The 20,658-nt window shown below is 48.6% G+C and overlaps 1 protein-coding gene across 6 annotated transcripts; it reads right to left on the minus strand.

The window, feature by feature from the left end:
• On the minus strand, positions 1-19,535 carry DGKA (diacylglycerol kinase alpha). 6 transcript variants are annotated; one of them, XM_046650917.1, is made up of 24 exons: positions 19,379-19,535; positions 13,370-13,517; positions 12,875-12,948; positions 12,426-12,558; positions 12,103-12,177; positions 11,627-11,676; positions 11,189-11,263; positions 10,871-10,990; positions 10,643-10,757; positions 9,990-10,078; positions 9,740-9,859; positions 9,456-9,554; positions 9,194-9,277; positions 8,882-8,955; positions 8,647-8,721; positions 8,147-8,232; positions 7,966-8,055; positions 2,219-2,379; positions 1,906-1,970; positions 1,577-1,667; positions 1,095-1,293; positions 865-985; positions 612-672; positions 1-345 (listed from the first exon to the last, which is right to left on the minus strand). In XM_046650917.1, exons 2-24 carry the CDS (start codon positions 13,431-13,433, stop codon positions 262-264), a joined length of 2,205 nt encoding a protein of 734 aa, XP_046506873.1. In that variant the 5' UTR covers positions 13,434-13,517; positions 19,379-19,535; the 3' UTR covers positions 1-261. The 6 variants fall into 6 exon arrangements, with proteins under 6 accessions (XP_046506873.1, XP_046506953.1, XP_046506788.1 ...); XM_046650997.1 differs by lacking the exon at positions 19,379-19,535 and adding an exon at positions 18,551-18,641; XM_046650832.1 differs by lacking the exon at positions 19,379-19,535 and adding an exon at positions 18,501-18,622.
• Positions 19,536-20,658: the final 1,123 nt, after the last annotated feature.

Genomic DNA, 20,658 nt, shown 5'->3' on the forward strand with positions numbered 1-20,658 from the left:
TTAGATATCCCAGTGGGGAAAAAAAGTCATTTTATTCAGATGAGGCACTTTCAATGTATGTGTTTGTGGGGTGTGTGTGTGTGTGTGTGTGTGTGCATGGGGAATAGTGGAGGTTGGTGCAGGATAATAAATACTGTGAGGGTGAAGGAACACTCCCCTGAGCTGGCAGGAGGACGTGGCAGCAATGTACAGAGCCTAGGAAATAGAGTCCAAGGACGAGGAGGTGGCTTCAAGGCTGGCTTGGAGGCTGAGGTGTCCCCCTCAGCACAAGAAGCCAAAGAAATTGGAGGAGCGAGGGGGTGGGCCCACGAGCATGGGCATCTGGTTCTTGTGGGTGATCTTGATCTAGAAAGGAAGGGGGCATGTTCAGAGGCAGGAGCTGGTGCCTTGGGGCTGGAGCAGCAGAGACTTGGCGGAAAATCAGTGGGGTTCGGGGGGGTTGCTGGGGTCCCAAAGAGGCCATAGTTGGATGGTCAGGGGCAGAGAAATCAGGATTTTGGAGAAACAGGGGAACTTCAGGCATCAGAAGGAGGTAAAGAAGATGTGTTATGGAGATTTAGGACTCATGGAGCCTGAGGGTTCAGTTTTTGGCAGGCATAGGCACTACTCACTGTACAGGGCGTCTGCATCCAGGGTTCTCCATCAATTTGCATGGGGAGGGTTTTTGTGGTGCTGTGGGAGGCCAAGGCAGACTGGTGATTTCTTTACCAACCAAATACCAAAACTCTGTTTCTTAGGTTGACTTTGAGACCCTTTGTTACTGAGGAAGATCTCCTAGTACAGCCCCTCCCCACCATTCCCATGACTCTCTGCTCTCCTGACCCCACTCCGTCCCTCAGAGCCCCTGGCCAGACTTCTCCTTACTGGAAGGTGATCTCAGAGCACTTGGCCAGCCGATGTCCCGCATTCTTGAGCTTGGTATAGATCTGGCCCATCTCAATAGCACCCTCCAGCCCTACTACTTCCAGCCGCTTGTCACTTAGGTCTGGGGGTGGCAAGTGGGGAGACAGGGTTTTGCAGAAGCAGGGTGCCTCCAAAGAGCCGCGCCTTCCCCTCAGTCCCGCCCACTCAGCTCCCAAGGCTGCACCTCTCACCTGGTACACAGGTTTTCAGGATATCAGGGTCCGTGATGACTTTAGCTGTGGCACCTAAGGCCTGGTTGATGCCCTGGATATCCCCATGAGGCCTCTTGGTGTCACCCCAGAGGTTGGAGCCACCGTGCGTGCTAGGGATGTTCAGCACTGCGATGCCTTCTAGCGACAGGTTGCTCAGATCCAGCGGTTTCCCACAGATCTGAGGGGAGGAGAGCACAGACCCTCACCTCTTGGCATAATCATGGATGCGACCCCTCCCTCCATCAGATGACAGACCGGGAAGGCCAGGATTTGGAGGGGTGTAAGGAATGGAGGGAAATAGGGACTGGTGTATCTTGAGAACTTGGGAAATCAGGACTGGAGAGCTGGGAGGTCAAAGTATAGGTTCAAGAATATGGGAAGTTCCTGAGGGCGCCTGTGGAAGGAGAAACTAAGATATAAGAAGCTGAAAAGGATGTAGGGTTAGGTCACATCCCACCCACCTCAACTGTCAAAGACTCCTCCAGCTTTTTGCATGTTGAGAAGATGGATTCAGAAGTGGCGAATTCGAAGTACCAGAGCTTGTTCTTCATTCTGTGTCAGCCCCAACACAAGGCCCAGTAGGGAGGGACAAGTTACACAGTGCTGGCCGAGGTAGGCTAAGTGACAGGGAAGGACATCAACCTCCTGACTCCAGTCCCATGGAGAACAGGATAGCTTTGGTTGAGGGGCTCCCTAGAGGTGTCACTGCCCAACGAAGTGCTCTGAGTCAACGTCAGCCACAATTGAGTCCCTGCCACTGCGTAGGCCACCCCACCCCCTTTCCCCTCACCTGCTGTTGAACTTCTCAGGATATTTCTCTCGCATGATGTGGAATCGGTGAGCAATAGAGGCATCCTGCGGAGTTCAGGGTACGTAAGCTCAGAGGTCTGCCTCCTCTCTCGGCACAGAACTCTCTCTTTAACTCCCCAGTTTGACAGCAGTATGTCCCATGTTCTTTTCTTGCAACTAACGCCACTGTACCGCACCCCCAATTTCCCTGTGTCACAGCTCCTTTAACCTCTACTTTCCCTTTCTGCCCTCCTCCAGGCTCTGCCTGCTTAACCCCCACTTCCTCCCTTCCCCCCAGGCCCCACTCCACTCACCACACCGATGGAGAAGTAGTTATTGATGATTTGAAAGGGAACTGGGTCACTCTTTTCTTCAGTTTGTTGGGGTATCACTTCCACGGACCATCGATCCATATGTACCACCTTACTCATCTCTAAATCCTTGAGTATCTTCCCCAAATTCTGTCCTTCATACCCTAAAGATGGGGGAGAAGACAGGTTAGCACTGAGTCCTGGATCCCTGAGGGACCTCCTCTCAGCTCCCAGCTCCACAAATTCCCAGGGATCCTCTTCCCTGGTTCTGCAGACGGTCCCAGCCTAACCAGTGAAAGGGCAGGGCGCTTGGTCATGACTCCCATGGCCCAATCTTAAGGGCAGCCCCTTGCTGACTCTTTTCTCCACACTGTCGTGGAGGGTGAATGTTCCCAATGTGTGTGGGCCTCTAACAATAACACCAAAGTTCACCTGAAAGATTAAACAGCCAGGAAAGTGCAAAATGCTAGAAGAGATGAGTGATGAGTGGGGGGTAATCTCTCTCTGACGCTCCCTCTCCCCATTCCACCAGATAGAACACAATGTAAAGCAATGGTGTCTATATAGTGTGATACTGCACAGCGAATAGAATAAAAGTTCAACAGTAAAGAATAGAGCACCCAGAAATAGAGTCAAGTATATCTGGGAATTTAGTATATGATGACATCCCAAATAAATGGGGGAAAGATAGATTATTTAACGAATGGTGCTGGATGTAGAAGTAACTGCTTATACCAAAATAAATTCAACGTGGGTCAAATAATTTAAATGTAAAAGAAATAAAGCAGAATTTGTACCAGCAGAAAACATGAGTGAATGTTTTTAGAATCTTTGAGTGGAAAAGGCCTTTCTAAAGCATAATATAAAACTAGGAGCCAAAAAAGGAAGACTGATAAATACAATTATATTAAAATTAAAAACTTGTGTATGGTTAAACAAACAGACACACAACTGAAAAAAAAGACAAAATACAAACTGGGAAAAAATATCTGCAGCACATATAACAGACTAACTTCTCCAACATTCAAAACGTGCTTACAAATCACTATATTTAAAAAGTCATGGGGCCGGCCTGGTGGCACTGCGGTTAAATTCACACGTTCCGCTTCGGTGGCCCAGGGTTCGCCGGTTCGGATCCCAGGTGCGGACCTACGCACCGCTCGTCAAGCCATGCTGTGGCAGGCGTCCCACATATAAAGTAGAGGAAGATGGGCACAGATGTTAGCTCAGGGCCAGTCTTCCTCAGAAAAAAAAGAGGAGGATTGGCAGTGGATGTTAGCTCAGGGCTAATCTTCCTCAAAAAAAAAAAAAAAGAAAAGAAAAGAAAAAAAGTCAATAGAAAAATGGGCAAATAACACAAACAAGCCAATCACAGAAGAAATACAAATGACCAGTACGCATATTAAAGATGCTCAGTATTACTAATAATTAGAAGAATTATAAATTATAATTAGTTAACTTTTTGTTGCCTCTCAGATTGACAAAGTATAAAGAGATTGAGAAAACCAAGTGTTAATGAGATTATGAACAAACTGGCACTCTCAATTGCTGTTAGTTGGAGCATAAATTGGTGTTTCATTTTTGGGAGGTAATTTGGCAATTTTTATCAAAATGTTATCAAATTTTATCAAAACATATCCTTTGATGCAGCAATTCCACTTTTAGGAATTTCTCCTGCAGAAACTCAGACACATGTGCACAGAGATGGATGGACAAGGATGTTTGCTGATGTACTCTCTAAAACAGCAAAAAACTGGAAATAGTCTAAATGCCCATCCCCATGTAGGGGAAGGTTATATAAATTATGGCAAATCTAAATTCCCCATGTAGGGGAAGGTTATATAAATTATGGCAAATCTATGTCATGGAATGATGTGCAGCAGTTGAATATAGAATGAAATCTGTGTGTACTAACATGGATAGATCTCCAAGACATGTCAGTCAATGAAAAAAGGAGTCCCAGGACAATCTGTAGTATGACCTCATTTGTGTTCATATAAAAGTCTGTGTGTGCACGCATGCGTAAAAACAGGAAAATGAGTGCAAATAGGAAACCGTCGTTATCTCTGGGGAGGTGTGTGGAATTTGGTGGAGGTAGGGAAGAGGAGACCTGTGTGGGACGTCTCACGCATTTTACTTTTTAGAATCTTTTACAGTGAAAATGTACTGATGTATCATTTGTGTAATTTTTTTAAAAAGACAATAATTAGGACCTGGCCCCATGGCCAATTGGGTGAGTTCACCCACTCCGCTTCTGCGGCCCAGGGTTTCGCTGGTTCGGATCCTGGGCACGGAATGGCATTGCTCATCAGGCCATGCTGAGGTGGCATCCCACATGTCACAACTAGAAGGATCCAGAACTAAAAATATGCAACTATGTACCGGGAGCGCTTTGGTGAGAAAAAGGAAAAAATGAAATCTTTAAAAAATAATAAAAAAATAAAAAGACAATAATTAGTAAAACGTAAAATGCTCATACTCTTTGAGCCAGCACTTCCAAGTCTAGGAAATCTCTCATATCTCTGTGCAGAGATAGATGTGCAAGGGTTTGCACTGCAGCACGGTCTGTGATAAAAAACCCATCACTACCCACGTGTCTCTTAGTTGGGGAGTGGTTAAATAAGTTATGAGATGCTCAATGGAATGCTATTCTGTAACAAAAACAGTGAGGCAAACCTGACTGTATTGAAATATAATGATAACCAAGATGAGCCGTTTAGTTAAAAAAAGAAGAAAAACGTCAATAAAACGATCTCCATGTTTAAATGCATAATAGTATGTGTCCAGAAAGAAAAACATGGAGGAATAAACTCCCAAACTTTAAGGAGTAGATTATAGGGAACTTTCACTTTCTTGGCGTGTATATCTGAAATGTTTGAATCTTTTTTTTTTACCACAAGCATGAGTTATTTTTGTAATCAGGAAAAAAATTAAAAAAATAAGTCTCCACTTCCTCATATTCCATTGATGGTTCAACCCACTGTAATTTGCCTTTCACCATACCTCCCTGCTGAAACTCTTTTGGCAAAGATTGCCAATGATTCCTGCCAAAACCAAGAATATATCTTGAGTTCTCACTTTAACTCATGAAACTCTTCACTTGGCCTCTAAAATACCACTCTCTAAGTTACAGAGGACCCTCTCAGACTGTTCCTTCTTAAGTCTTTGTGGCAGGCAGAATAATGGCCCTCAAAGATGTCCACGTCCTGATCTCCAGAATCTGTGAATATGTTGCCTTACCTGGCAAAAGAGACTTTGCAGGTGTGATTAAATTAAAGATTTTAAGATGGGGAGATTATCTTGGCTTATCTGGGTGGGCCCAATATAATCACAGGGGTCCTTATAAGTAAAACAGGAAAGCAAGAGAGAAGAGTCATGGAAAAAGGTGTGACAATGGAAGCAGAGGTTGGAGTGATAACATTGCTAGTTGGAGAGGGGGCCATGAGCCAAGAATGCAGGCAGCCTCTAGAAACCAGAAAAGGTAAAACAAAGGATTCTCTCCGAAAGCCTCTAGATAAAAACACAGCTGTGCTAACACCTTGATTTTAGCACTGTGGGACTTATTTTGGACTTCTGACCTCAAGAGCTGTAAGATAATAAATTTGCATTGTTTTAAGCCACTGTTTGTGGTGATTTGTTACAGCAGCAATAGGACACTAATACAGACTCCTTTAATAATTCATCTTCCTCTGCTCCACCCTTAAATAGAGTGTTTACCAGGATCTTGCTGTCCTTGGCCACTTTCTCTTCTTACCTCTTTCCCTGGGTAACTCATCTACTCCCAGGATGTCAATTACCTCCTAGGAGCAGATGATGCTTAAACACGTATCTTTAGGCCTGACTTCTCTCCTAAATCCCTAACATCTATTTCTAACTACCCACGACACATCTTCATCTAGGTGCTCCACGGACACTCCAACTCAGTATGTCCAAAACTGAATCTATCTTTCTTCCTTAAACTGGTCCTCCTCCTGTATTCCCTATCTCAATAAATGGCACCCCCATCTGCTCAGTCCACACCTAGAAAATGTTCTAGACTCGTCTTTACCTCCTCCTCCACAACCTATCAGTAACCAAGTGTTGTGGCTTCTACCTCATCAACTCCACTGCTACTGCCTTTGCTTTCGTGCTCATAATCTCTTGTCTAGACTCTTGCAATACAAGTAATTTCCTATCCTGTCTCCTACCTCCAATCCATCCTCCACAGAGCTCCCATAGCATGTTCCTTTCATCTCCCCTTCTTCAAACTTTATGGTTTTTTCAATATTAACACAAATTTTCATTAGTGCTGTATTTATATCATTATTTTCAAGATTCAGGTAGAATTAGAAGAAACTGCTATGAGAGTCTTATTTGCAGAACACACAGTGAAGACTCAAAACACATGACATCAAAGTGTCTAATACTGTAAATGAAAACAAAGTCAGATGTTGAGGATTTAAAAACTGGCCAAAAAAATCGGTCATATATCTACATACAAGATTTAAGTTATAATATGCACTCGGAGATACTTCTGCTTTCTGGAATAATATTTTATATATACAGAGAGTAATTTTCATTCTATATAGAGAGTATAATACCATATTTATACTATATATAGAGAGAAAAAGTATAATACCATATATATATATACATACACACCTATTTTTTCTTTTAGTTAAATCTTTCATTAGTTCAAGAGTTACCCATGGTTCAACGATTGCACATTCAAATGCCTCACTGGCTAGAAAGGTAAAGTGAATGAGTGAATAGCAGGGAGCTGAGGAGACTGTGCGGAATTGAAGAATACATCACCCACTTCTTGGAAACAACCAAGTTCAAAAAAATTTAAAGCACTGCAAGACAAATAATACAAAACAACAGAAACCGTTTCTATGGGCTGTCAGCTTTCAATCTCTGGCAGGATAAAGTTAAAGACTCCTCAGCACAGCATTCATGACCCTCCATCATCTGGACCCTGCTCCACTCAGTCCTCCCTCTTCCCAGTCCTCACCTTGCACCCCATGTCCAGTCACAATGAATGGCGCACACTTTCCCTAATGCACCTTCTCGTCGTTTGGTGGCTCCTCTGGCCTAACACAACTTCTTTCACCTAGAACACCTTTCAATCTCCTTATCAGACCCTGATTCCATAATCTCCTGCAAGATCTCAGAGCTGGATTCTGAACCCAACAGCTTCAATTCCAAGATACCTCAAACTCAACCTGCCCTACACTGACCTCTTTATCTACCAACACCATCCCTCCAACTCTTTCTCTTTGAAGGGAGAAAGAGACTAGAAATGAGAGTGCAGTTAGGAGAATGTTGCAATAGATTTGGGAAGAAATTATGATGAATGGATGAACGACCACTGACTAACTTTTTGAATGAATCACGGCCAGGCTCCCTACTAACTCCATCATTCAGCATCTGGCTTAGCTCTTATACAACCTTCCTTATTCCCACATTGTCCTCCTCCCGCTCCCATATTCCTTGATTCTCTGAGCCCTAAGAGTTGCTTGGGAGAAACAGATGGATATTTTTAGGTTGACAGGAAAGAAGACTGTCACCCTTGACCCTTCTAGGTTCAGACTGTGGCCCTTGCTTCTTCTAAAGTTCTCTTCCTTTTGGACAATCCACTTTGGTACCCAACCATCTGTGCTTCTCTTCTTCCTCAACCCTCTTTCTATGCCTTGAGGCCTTCTCTTTGTGCCTTTCCTTTCCTACCCAACTGCTCCCATTCCCCAGGAAAACAATTCCTAACCACTTACCTCCTCCCCATCTTAGGCAGCGAGCCAGATCATTTCCAGTGCCCAGGGGCAACACAGCGACAGGAGGCACAACAGGCAAGTTGGCTTTGTCTGGGGAGGCAGGTGAGGAGATGGACGGAGGAGTTTAGCTCTGGAAGGCCACTGCCCCAGTGCCCTGCCCAGAGTCTCTTTCTGCACTGACCAATCATCTCTAGAATCCAGCCTACTGTGCCATCGCCGCCACACACCAAAACCCGGAAATTAGGAACCTCTCTGAAGAATCTGAGCCTGAGAAAAAGGTAAGAGAAAAGATGAGGAAAGATAACAGAACCAAGGCTACCCAACTCCTGGATAGACAGATTACTTCTTGTCTCTCATTCCTTATGACCCCTTTTCCCTTTGTCAAAAGGTCTGAGTTTCTGTTAAGGGCAGGGAGAAAGTACTTTGAGGAAAGTTATAGCCACTCCTCAGTGATTAGGGAGGAACTGGCATCTCCATCCTTTGAGAACAGAACAAAGATGAGCCAACGAACTCAGTGGCGGGGTGCCCAGTGACCCTAGGAAAAGCAGCATTCTGAATTCTGGTTTCTTGTGGTCCCCTAGCCCTCCCCTGCCAACATACACTGTTTCCTCTTCTCTCCCAATGTACACAGACAGGCAGACACACACAAACGCTGTGATACAGCCCCTAACCTATACTCACCCTGCTTCAGGACCATCCTTTAGGAGGTTGAACACCTGTCGAGGGTTTAGCAGATATTGGAATTTCCAAAGCACCCTGTGTGAGGGAAAAAGGAAAGGTCATGGCAGGGGGTAGATGTTCTGCACCCCACCCTTTTGATGTCCTTCTCAAGGTATGTCCCCTCCATACACTCAGATTCCCAATCTCTGTTGGTCATCCCTCTCCATCTTAGAAGACCCAGTGTATCTCTTCTCACCTCTCCCCCTGCTTCCCGCCACTCTTAGGGTTGACAAAGACGAGAAGGGGGTGGGTGTTAGAAACAGGGTCAACCTGCATTTGGGGAAGAAAACAAGGATAGGGAAACAGGATTTTGTTAGAGTTAAGATGGGCCCTGGAGACAGGGGCAGAAGGCTGGCATTCCCCCAAGATGCTTTCACCTCCCCTACCAGGGTGGGGCTTCTGAAAGCAGGCACCATTCCCCAGGCTTCTCACTTCATTCCCTCCCATGAGGGCTCCAGCGAAGAAAAACCAGCCCCCACCATGAATCCCAAGCCTCTTAGCCCTGTACCCGCAGAGCCTCAAAGGTGCTCAAATTTAAATCATCCATGGTCTTCTGGCTTGTTTTGCTACTTTTACGCTCCTGTCCAGAGGCCTAGGAAGGGAGGGAAGCACAGGGAAGGAAAACTGGATTGTGTGTGTAAATCCCTAAACAGATGAGAGTCTGACTTGAATCCTAAAAGAATAGACTTGCTGCTCAAAGTGACACTGTGTGTGTTTTTTAATGGGGGAAGCACTCCTGTCCCCTCCCAGCTGCTGCCCCAGGGTCTCACCAGGACGCTGGGATAGATGGAAGATGGAGGCAGGATGTGATCTCGGAGCAGCCCACAGTCACACTCAGGGCCCATGGCTTGCAGGCAGTCATCATGGATCTGAAAGACAGGGGTGCATGGAGAGATCATGGAGGGAACCCCGTCACCTTTCAACTTGGGGGTCTAGTATTGGAAAGAGAGCCCTTAGGAGCAGGGGCAGCTGTGGCTAAAGGGGAAACGGGCCTGAGGGAGCAAGCGGAGAGACGGCGGCTTTGGGAGGCTGGAGGGAGAGCTCACAAACTGACCTCTAGGTGGCACCACACACAATGCAGCCCAACTAGGCTGTGGTAGATCCGGATCTTCTTCTGGCAGCGGTCGCATCGCCCAGACTCACAGCCTCCTCGCACCCACACATGTGATTGGACCTTGCGGAGAAAGGCAATCCTCTGTCTGAGAGGGTCTGAGCAGGGCCTGGGGGAAGGGCTGAGGGGAGCAATGGGCTAAGAATCAGGGTCAGGATGCAGGTGGTGATGGTGTGGGCATGGAGTCACTCACACCAATGTCCTTCCGAGACTTGGCATAGGTGCTGACTTCACAAGGCAGGGCTTTCATGGCACAATGGTCGTGAACGATGTACTTACAGACTGGGCGAGAGGGGAGAAAGTCAGAGCCTTAGCTGCAGCCCCTCCTCCCATTTCCTCCTTAACTGGGGGTGAGGTGGAATCACTCACTGAAACAAGACATCTAAACCCTTGCTGTGAGGGTGGGTAGAGAATTGCAGTTTGGGGTTGGAGCTCACCTCCAAGACCTGTGCCTCTTGCTCTCTTCCCCCTAAAAGAGCAATTGCTACCACACGTCCACCCCCTACTCCATCCATGTGCCAGGAACTGAGCTGGATGATGCAAAGGAGGCCCAGATATAACAATAATAATAAAAGAATAGCTAATTTTTATTGCAGATGTAATAGTATGTACATGCACCGTGTGAAGCACTTGTCGTGCATCGACTTATTTAACACTCACAATTACCTCACTTTCAGTTGAGGAAACTAAGGCATAAAGAAGTCATGTGGCTTTCCCAAGGTCATATAACTAGTCAGTGGCAGAGCCCAGGCTTCAAACCCAGGTCCCTCTAAGTTCAGAGCACCGTGCTCCTGCAGATAGCTGGGCTGCCCCTCTGCTCCCACACTCCCAGGCCCCGTCACTCACGGTTACAGCTCAGGCCCTGTTTGCCAAGACCAATGCTTGACTCGCACAGGTTGCAGTAGACTGGTCGGGGGAACCTCTTGGGTCTCCACATGTGCTGCCCATTGTCCTTCAGAGTCTGGGAGGGCACAGCAGATTCTAGGGAGTGTCTAAGCCCTTAGAGGGCCAACCTCTGACAAGCACAACCCACGGCTGCTGTCTTACCCGTCCTCACAAGTCTCTCCTACTCACCATCTCCAAACCCAGCAGTACCAGCAGTGGCACAGTGGTGGCCCCAGCCCGGAGCCACTCAGCTAGGGAGACAGAGCCGCTGCCATCATAGTCAATCTCTTTCATCATCTCCTGAAGAATCTGAGCAGAGAATGGGGGGGGGGGTACTTTTGGTGTGAGTGGCTCCTCAGATCTGACACCTCTCCAAGGCCCCTAGGATACCCAGCCCAGCCATCCTAGCCAAGGGAACCAGGCTGCCTGTCAGATACGGCATAAGGGAGACACATGATTCACCAGGGCGAAGGGACAAGAAGAGAAATGGAGGAAGAACTGCCTTACCGGCCTCAGCTCAGACACGTCCCAATCCAGATATTCGGCCACTCGCATCATCTGTATGATGATTTTGTCCACTTCCTGGGGGCCAAGCGAGTAAGAGCCACAGCCATATCCCACCTCACTACCACCATCCAAACTCTTCTCTAGAAATCAGAGTTCTTGGGTTCCACCCCCAGACCCACCTCTCATTCTCAGGTGTCTCTGCCAAGTAAACAATTGTCTATGTGTGTTCGGATGTTTGCAAGGCAGCCCCCAATTCATGTCTCCAGCCTCCTCTTTTAGGGATCAAGAACTTGGAACCTATTCCCAAATTTAGTCCTAGAGGACTCAGTTTCTCCCTCTAGCTTCCTCTGCTTCTTAAGATCCTGGAGAGTTGGGACAGGAGGGCACAGACAAATAGACACAGACTCCCTTGCCCAGCATACAGGTTCCCCAACTCACTGAGCTGTCCAGGATCCCATTTCTGTCCGTGTCGTACAGCTTGAAGGTGACTGTGGGGTGTTTTGGGGGGGCCAGGGTCAGTTTTTGAGGGATACCCAAAGAATTCATAACAGAATACAGGGGAAACAAAGAGAGAGGGAGAGAGACCTTTTGGTTGAAGAGCCCAGGGCTTGGGGCTGGGACTGAGAAAGGAGACAAAAAGAGAAGGGATACAGGCTTGGATTCCACCCCTAGTGAGCCTGACAGGGGAGACAGTTCACACCCCCTGCATCCCAACAACACCCCAGGCCACCCACAGAAAATGCATTAGGCATAGGAGTCTGGGTAACAGAGGAAATGGGCCCATTCTCTGGCCCCACCTTTGTCTGGCCCTGTCAGCCTTTAGGAATCCTGAAAAAATGAGGGAAGGAGGGCTGGGGAACACCCTCTCTCCCATCACCTTTCCTCCCCTCTCCCAATCCAGAATGGCAACTCACATTCTAGCTTATCTTCTGGACGGCCACCCTCCAAAAGGGAAAAGTAGCAGGAGACATCACTGAGACATACCAGATCTGGTTACAAAAAGAGCAGCAGATCTGAGGGTGGGGCTCCCTCCACTCTGGCTCTTCTCTTTTCCTTGGTTCCAGCTCTTCCCTTTAACTTTCCTCCCTCCAGCCCCCACACCAGCCTGGCCACCCTCTACCTCTCTCCCCCAGCCCTGCTCCCAACATGTGACTCAATTCAACTTTCACCCCCCAAACCCACATTAATTTGACTTTTCTTCTGGAGGACCAGCTCAGTCCCACCTACTTGACCATACCTTTTTTCACAGTCTCTTCTAAGCAGTGATCAGTCTGGAAGGATTGAAACAGTGCCAGGCTTAGGTGACTGGGAACATTATCTGCTTCCAGATAGATTTTCAGGAATTGCTGGAATCCCTCATACCCAATGGCCTATGATGAAAACAAGCATTACCCTGGGGAGCCTGCAGGATGAGAGCCGGGGACTGAAGAATTGGGTGGGGACAGAGACAATAAGTGGAGAGCTGAGAAGCATCCGAGGCAGGAGTATGGTTTCTTGGGCTGAGGAGTTAATGTGATCTCTTGCTTTGCCCTAAAGCAACAGCTGTGGTAACAATGGGTGCAGGGGTATCAAGAGGGAAGATAGCAAGGGCCCAGAATAATCCCTGGAAGTTGGGATCCCAATGGAGTAGCAAAAACAAAGATAGGAGGAGTTAGTCAAGGAGAAGATTTCCCAGCTGCCACTCACATCTCCTTGGACATATTCAGCCATTTCACCATCCTCAAAGAGCTTTAGGACATCACTGACCTTTTTGGTGGAGTCTAGCATGTGAAGAGAGTGAAAGAGCATTAGTCTGGTTTGGCTTTCCCTGTCTTCTACCAGAGTCCCACCCAGACATCCAAGAGGAAAAAAGAGTCAAGTGAGATGAATAAAGAAGAAATTCCAAGAAGAAACACAGAAATACAGAGAGAAAACATTTCAGATCCTCCAAAGTGGTACCCCTTCTAGCATCTCTCCTCTGAGACTTGGAACAGGCAGTCAAGGTTGAGAGAAGGTGGCTAGTGACTTGAGACCACAGGCACCTCCCCAACTCCCTCTCTTCCCTTTCCCAGTCATAGACAAATCTCAGCAGCTGCCTGGCTCAAGGCCACTGGGAAAATTGGAGGAGTTGGGGGGAATGAGGAAGTGGAGGGATTCTCTGGGTAAGGTCACCAGAACTGAAGGATTGAGAGGAAGACTCACATTCCATGTATTTTTGCAGCTGGGCAAAATCATTGGGGCTTATTAGGCCCCTCTCCTTGGCCATCTTTCTCTTTTCCTTAAGGATGGCCACAAAGGCAGCTTGGTAGTAGTACTTCTGGCGCCTGGACCTCCACTTCCAAGGTAAGATCTGGAGGAGGATGACAAGAGCATGTGGCAGGAAGAGCCAGCTGTCTGGTCTCTTTACTTCTGTCTGCCACCTCCATCCACCACTTCCACTATGATTTCTGTTCTTTCCTCCTCTGAGTCCCTCCTGCAGTCCCTTCATTTCCCTGTGTTCTCCTCCTCTGTGTGTCTCTCTCTCCCTGACAGAGTCGGCCCTGTGTCTCTGTTTCTCTGACTCATCTCTGACTTTTTCTCCTCCATTTCTGGATCCTTCTCCAGCTCTCTGATTTCTCCCCTAATCTGTCTCGATTCATCTCTGACCGACCTCACCTCTTCGCCCCCAACCCCCCGTTTCCAGTCTATATGTGTCTCTGTGAGCGTGTCCCCCTTGGCGGTTTCTACCTCTTCTCCCGCCACCCCCAATCTCTGCAGTTTCTCCGGGATTTGCAGTCTCTCTCATCTCGGCTCCCGCAGTCCCGACCCGCCCCGTGGTTCTCACTGCGTCGGTGGCACGCCTTCCGAGCCACAACCCCATCTTGCTCCGCCTCCAGCCTCGGTCCCCAGCTCCGCTCAGCCATCCACTCCCCGAACCACCCACGTCCCGCAACGACCTCTAGCGCTTCTGACGCGCGACACAGAACCAGCTCTGGCCCGGTCCCCAGCCCCGGCCCCGCCTTGCCTGCGTCCCGCGGAGCTCTACTGGGGAAGGGCGGGGACCCAGGCGCGCGAGATAGGGGAAGAAGGCTCCGAGCATCGGCCTGGCTTCCCAGTTCCAGGAGGACTGAGCTGATTGCGGGAGTCTCGGATGCGGGGCTCTTCCTTCTAGCCTGCTAGGTTAGTAGTGTTTAGGGAGCTCCAGCTTTTGGCTCTGGGACTCAGGGACCAGAGAGGAGCCATCACGTGGATCATGCTGACCTCTGGCCCAGGGGCCAAGTTACAGAGGGCAAGTTGCCTTGAGGATTCAATAACAGCAGTAACACTATCTCTCATTAGAGTACAGCACTAATATGAGTCAAACAGCTAGAGTTAGTCTTGTCCAGGTTCCATTCTTAGCTCTATCACTGTGTTATGTGGGCAAATTACAATCTGTGAAATGGGGAGAATGATACCTATCTTTCATAGTTGTGAGGATTAAGTCAAATAATTAATAAAAAGTACCCAGTACAGAACTTGACATATAGAAGGCCTACAAGAAATGGTAGTTATTACTGTATTAACAATTAAAATCGGATCCAGTGAGATAGGAAGTTATTGCTATAGCCATTCTACAGGTGAAGAAACTGGAGCTCAAAGGGGTTGGGATTTCTAAGGCAGGTGATAAGTGGAGGAGCCCAAGCTCTAACCCAAGAACCCTGTGGTGGGGACCCTGCTTGTCTCTCTGTCCTCCTCTTTTTCCACTTGGTCCTTCACACACTGCCTCCTAGTCCACTGCCTTCCTTTCTGTTCCTTGAGCACGCCAAGTTCTCCCCTGTTCAGGGCCATGAGACTTACTGTTCTGTCAGCCTGGAGCAGCCCTCCCCACTCTTGGCAGAGCTGACTTCTTGCCTAAGCTGAAATGTCAGCTCCTCCAAGAGACCGTCCCTCATCATTCGGTCCTAAGTAGCCCCGCTCCTTTGCACAGCACCCTCCTTCGTTTCCTTCACAAAACGTATCACAAGTGGAAATTATCTTGTTAATTTATTTGCTGCTTTGTGTTCTGTTTGTCTTCTACCAAAATGTAAGTTCCACAAGGGCAGGAAGTTGTCGGTTTTGTTCCCCACTGTATCCCCAATACCTGAAACAGTGCCCAGCGTGTTGTAATTGCTCCATATTGGTTGTACAAATAGTTGTGTAAAGTTAGGGAGTCATATTTTGTCCAAACACAGTTAAATGAAATGCCAGAGTGTCCATCCTGACAGGGGAGTATGAGACAATTTGCAGCATGTATAGTAGGTGCTAAATAAATATTTGTTAAATGAAGGAATGATGCTAGAAAGTACTTATTATGCTACTCCATGCAAGGCTCTCACCTTCTGCCTCCCCCTGCCAACACTTATTCAGGGCTTGTTGGGTCAGGCTCAAGGAGGCAATTAAGGCCTACAAGAACTTCCTTTCTGATGGTGCAAGAACCTTCTCTGTAGCCTCTGCCCTTGAGACACCTGTGCTGCCCACCTCTATGTAGCATACCATTCCTGTTCTGGGAGCTCTCTGGAAACACTTAGAAGGGGGTTCTGGGACACTGATATTCTAGAGAAAGGACTGTACCCAACTAGCCCTTTTCAATGACTATAATCCAACTTCTACTGCCAACAGATCTAATGAATACAAAATAGTTTTATGGTTAATGGGGCCTGTATGGCTTAATTAGCCTTTCTCATTACTCCTGGGGATTCTTAGATGACTCCAAGGCTCTAGGAAATGGAATCTGAGAGAGAAAGTGACAGGGAGAGAGTAAACAAGGGATGACAAACAGGAGAGAGGACATGATACTTCTCTCTCACCTCTCTTTTCACAGAGACCCTTCTAGCCCCCGGGGTTTTTTTTTGTATTTTTTTTTTTTTTTGAGGAAGATTAGCCCTGAGCTAACATCTGCTGCCAATCCTCCTCTTTTTGCTGAGGAAGACTGGCCCTGAGCTAACATCCATGCCCATCTTCCTCTACTTTCTATGTGGGACGCCCGCCACAGCATGGCTTGCCAAGCGGTGCCATGTCCGCACCCGGGATCTGAACTGGTGAACCCTGGGCCACCGGAGCAGAACTCTGAACTTAACCACTGCGCCACCAGGCCAGCCCCGCCCCCCCAGGGCTTATATGTAGAGGTTAGGAGAATGGACTTTTGCATTATCTAGGCAAGGACTAGAATCTTAGCTCTTGGGGAGTTATTTCATCTCCCTCAACCTGTTTCCTCATTGGTAAAATGGGTACCTAGAGAAATGAGTCACAATGTAGGGACTAAATAAAATAATACATTCAATATACTGAGCATATTGCATGGCACAGAGGAAGAACTCAATAAATGTTAGCTATTATTATTATTATTATTTATAGCACAAGGGTGGTACCTAGAGAAACACATCTGGAGATTAGGAAAAATGATGTCTTTGACCCAGGAAGGCATAAATTCTAGGGACTTCCAGTAGCAACGAAGCCCAGTTGTACACCTTTCCTTCCTGTGTCATATCTCAGGTACAGACGTGAAGTATCAGGATCCTGTACTTTGCTTCTGGGAGGGTAAGGCGGTGGTTATAAACTAGTCTGTTGGGGTCCAAGGACACCCCTGGCATGGTACTTTGGATATAAGGGCTCCTGGGATCTTTTCAGGTTCCTCTCGACTTTTCTCACCAAAAGTTTGGCTGCCCCTGCTGCTGAGAGGCAGCAAACTGCCAGATCCTGGGGCCTTAAAGACCTGGAACAAGTCCAATTTTGTCCTCCAGCTCCATCCCAACCCTGAGGCTATAACCTGGGCTAGTCCTTGCAAATGCCAGGGCTGGGAGGGTGGGGTCTGGAGCCCTCTTGCCAGCTATTTGTGACTCACCCATCCCTTCCCTCCTCTGGTTTCCCTGATTGCCCCTACCACCTTGGGGTAAGAAAGGAAGAAGTTGACTTGGAGGTAGAGACTCCCAGAACATCCTCAGAGCTGGGAGACACCAACTCTCATATTTTACAGAGGAAAACTGAGGCTCAGAGAGCAAGTGAGTCTCTCAGGGTCATACCCAGACTCTAGATATCTTGTCCTTAGTCTGTTCCACTAACACTTAACCAGTGCCTCTGGTTTTCTAGATCTTTTTTTTTTTTAAGATTGGCACCTGAGCTAACAACTGTTGCCAATCTTTTTTTTCCTTCTTTTTCTCCCCACATCCCCCCAGTCCATAGTCGCATATTCTAGCTGTGGGTCCTTCTAGTTGTGGCATGTGGATGCTGCCTCAGCATGGCCTGATGAGCGGTGCCATGTCCGTGCCCGGGATCCGAACCAGCGAGACCCCGGTCCACCGAAGCAGGGCGCACGAACTTAACCACTAGGCCACCGGGCCGGCCCTTCTAGATCTTATTTTCAACATTAAACACTAAAATTGCTGCTAACTGAGAGATAAATATGATTTCCAAAGCCAGTGCTAACATTTAAGATTTCCTTTTGCACGTCAACATTCATTGCTCACATTCCAAGTCTTGTAAATTTACAATTACTCAAGAATCAGCTATGCCCCCGAACATTCAGGCTGACCCAGCCAGGAACCCCAAAAGACAGGCACTCCCCTTTGAGGACCCAGGCCTGCTTACCTGGACTTGTGAATCCCTTAACCACACCAGGGCCTGTATCCTCCTCCTCTTTTCCAGGAGTGAGGGAAGTTCTATTCTTCCTGCCCATCCCTGTTACTAGTAAGTCAGTGGTCCCTGAGAGGGAATCCTTTGGCTTAAAGCCTCAAATTTCCTTCAGCCTCTACAAACATCACAGATGATAGTGTTGCCTGATTAAGGGAGTGGTGTTTGTGTGTGTGTGTGTGGGAGGGGGGTCATTGTGTAGTACAGGAGGAAGTTACAGTCTTGGCATGGTTGGGGGACGTGGGCTCACACATTTGGAGGCTAGGGAGATGCCCAATAATATTTGCATTTCCTCCTCAGTAAAGCTCCTTTCCCCCATTTAAAGGGGAAAAGTGGGATTTAGACCCAGGTAGTTTCAGAAACTTTCCAGTGACAGGTGTGGAAAGAATAGGGGTGGGAAGTTGGTGACCAGGAGGCCCAACCACAACCCTTCTCCACCCGTGCAGCACTGTAGAGGTTCCACAACCGACTTTCCTCCTACTCAGGTCCCTAGCAGCCGAGCCGCACCATCCCTCCGAGTGAGCAGGAGGGATGGAGGGGAAGGTCCGGGGACACGCTGCCTGTGGGGCGCCGGCCCAGCCCTCCGCTGCCCGCCGCGTCCTGGCGCAAACCCTTCAGGCTACCCGCTCCAGCTGTCATGCTTCCTCCTTCTCCGCCCCGCAGCCCTACCCCAGCCCGTGGGGCGTCCCCTCCCGCGTCCCCGCCTCACCTGCACCGGGTGGGAGGGCGAGAGGCGCGGGGGGCTCCCGGGGTGTCTACCTTGCCTGCGGAGGGCGCGCGGTCGGAGCTGCGGTGCCGGCGCGGGAGCTGGAGCGCGAGCTGGGCTGGGGGGACGGGCCAGGCAGACGAGGCCGCCGGAGCCGCCCCGCTCCTGACGACACAGCTGCCCGCCCCCGACCCGACCCGCCCGCCCGCGCGTCCGCGCCCTGCGCCCCCAACTCCAGGAACTCCAGTCTGGAGAGGCCCCGTTTCCAGTTCAGCCAACCTCACTCCCCCTGCCCCCGAGTATGTTCAGGGCTCTGGTCTGTGCCACTTTCTCCACATCCTGGCTTCTCATCTTTTTCCCTCCCTAGGGACAGCTCTATCTGTCTTCCCCTCTTTTTAATCACTCAGCGCCTCTCCCCTCATCTCAACCCTCGGGGACCAACATAGGGGGCGGGGCTCCTGACGGGACAGCTTGGCGGATGCCCACCCAGACAACTTCTCACCCTCCCCTAATTGCTGCCATCTGGGGACTGCCCTTCCCAACCCCTTTCCAACCAGCACGGACTGAATTCATACTCGGGAAATCCCACAGCAACAAGGCCAGAGTTCCAGATTCCACATCCTGAGACCCAAATACCTCCCTCCCGCCGTGGACCCCACGCTGCTTGAGGCCACTTGAGAGAATCTGGCCACCTTCACCTCCAGGTTCTTCACATCCGAAAACCCAAACGCCACATGTCTCAGGATTGTTTCCCCAGTCTAAAGACACCTCCTTCTCTCAAGACTCAGGTCCTTCCCAGAATTCTAGGGTGGAGGTTTAGGTACAAAGAGCACTCTGGTCTGTGTCCACCCTTTCTCCACTCCCTAACCCTCCCACTTTACCTGCTGGCCTTGGCAGGTGGCGTAGAAGGCCCTGGTCAAAAGTAGAGGTGAAAGGAAATCCTTTCAGCTTCTCCTGTTTGGAATCTGTTCTGGAGTTGTTAAGGCTCTTGGGGCAGCGTGGATGGTGGTGAGGCTGGTAGAGCAAGGGAGAGAGACAGAGGCCTAGGGACTTACTGGTAGGAACTGGGTACCTAGGCATCCTGCTCCCTGGCCCCGCCCCAAGCCCCGGTCTCACCCCCTCCTACCCTTCATTGAAATAGGGCACAGCAACAAAGGCTTGAGTTCCTGGAATCTTCCCTCTTACACCTGGTGGTGGAAGAGGGCGGGCGGGGAGAGCCCTGACTGGCAGCTTGTATGTATGTGTTGTTTTTGCTGTGTGTGTATGTACACACATACATATACACACATAATATATACATTTGGTGGGGGTTGGGGAGAAGCCATGAATACATGAGGCCCCCTAGTGGAAACAGAGGGGTCTAAGCAGTTCTTGATTGTTTCAAGACAGGCTTGTGCAAAGAGACTCCTCCATTTTTGTCAGAAATAGAGTGGCTGAGTAATAGGGTTTGGGAGTACTGTTGTTGCATCTGAAATGGAGACCTGAGGCAGGGGTTGGAAAGGGTCTGTCTCTCTGCTCCTTTCTCCTCTCCAATCTTAAAAAGACAAGGGCCTTGCCACTCCCCATCCTTCATCTCCCCTTCCTATATGACCTCCTTAGTCATAAGGAATCATAAGCACTTTTGAAGGCCTATTATGCTCCAGGTCCTGCACTTAGTTCTGCAGGACTGCCAAAGACACAGCCCGGCTTAGGGCTGCACCAAAGAGTGGCTTGGTGTGTGTGTGTGTGTAAAACCCCCCCACTCTAAGCCATCCTAAACAAACATACAATATAAGTAAGAACAAGCCCCTTAGCCCCTCTTCCAATCAGTTTTCTGCCCCTGAATCCCTCATCTAGAAATCCTGCAATGATACTAATCCTTAAGACACTCAGCTTTCTTTGCAAATGATATAGTGATACCACCCTTTCTATGACCTTTCTCACTTCATCATCCTCAGATATGTCCCTACATGAAGTTAAAGATGCTCCTTTTAAGTCTTTGTGTGTGTGTGTGAGAAAGATTGTCCCTGAGCTAACATCTGTGCCAATCTTCCTCTATTTTGCATGTGGGAGGCTGCCACAGCATGGCTTGATGAGCGGTGCATAGGTCAGCGTGCAGGGGATCCAAACCCACCAACTCCCAACCATCCAAGCTGAGTGCGCAAACTTAACCACTCCACCA

The sequence above is a fragment of the Equus quagga genome, chromosome 1 (genome assembly GCF_021613505.1).
Source record: "Equus quagga isolate Etosha38 chromosome 1, UCLA_HA_Equagga_1.0, whole genome shotgun sequence".
NCBI lineage: Eukaryota > Metazoa > Chordata > Mammalia > Perissodactyla > Equidae > Equus > Equus quagga.

Excerpts from the sequence above, each read along its gene's own strand:
- DGKA (XM_046650777.1), bottom strand. The coding sequence starts at position 14,246 with ATGCTCGGAGCCTTCTTCCCCTATCTCGCGCGCCTGGGTCCCCGCCCT. Across the intron at positions 8,056-8,146 it reads CTGGATTCTAGAGATGATTG|ACAAAGCCAACTTGCCTGTT; the intron begins GTCAGTGCAGAA and ends CTGCCTCCCCAG. Across the intron at positions 1,294-1,576 it reads AGGAGTCTTTGACAGTTGAG|ATCTGTGGGAAACCGCTGGA; the intron begins GTGGGTGGGATG and ends TCCTCCCCTCAG.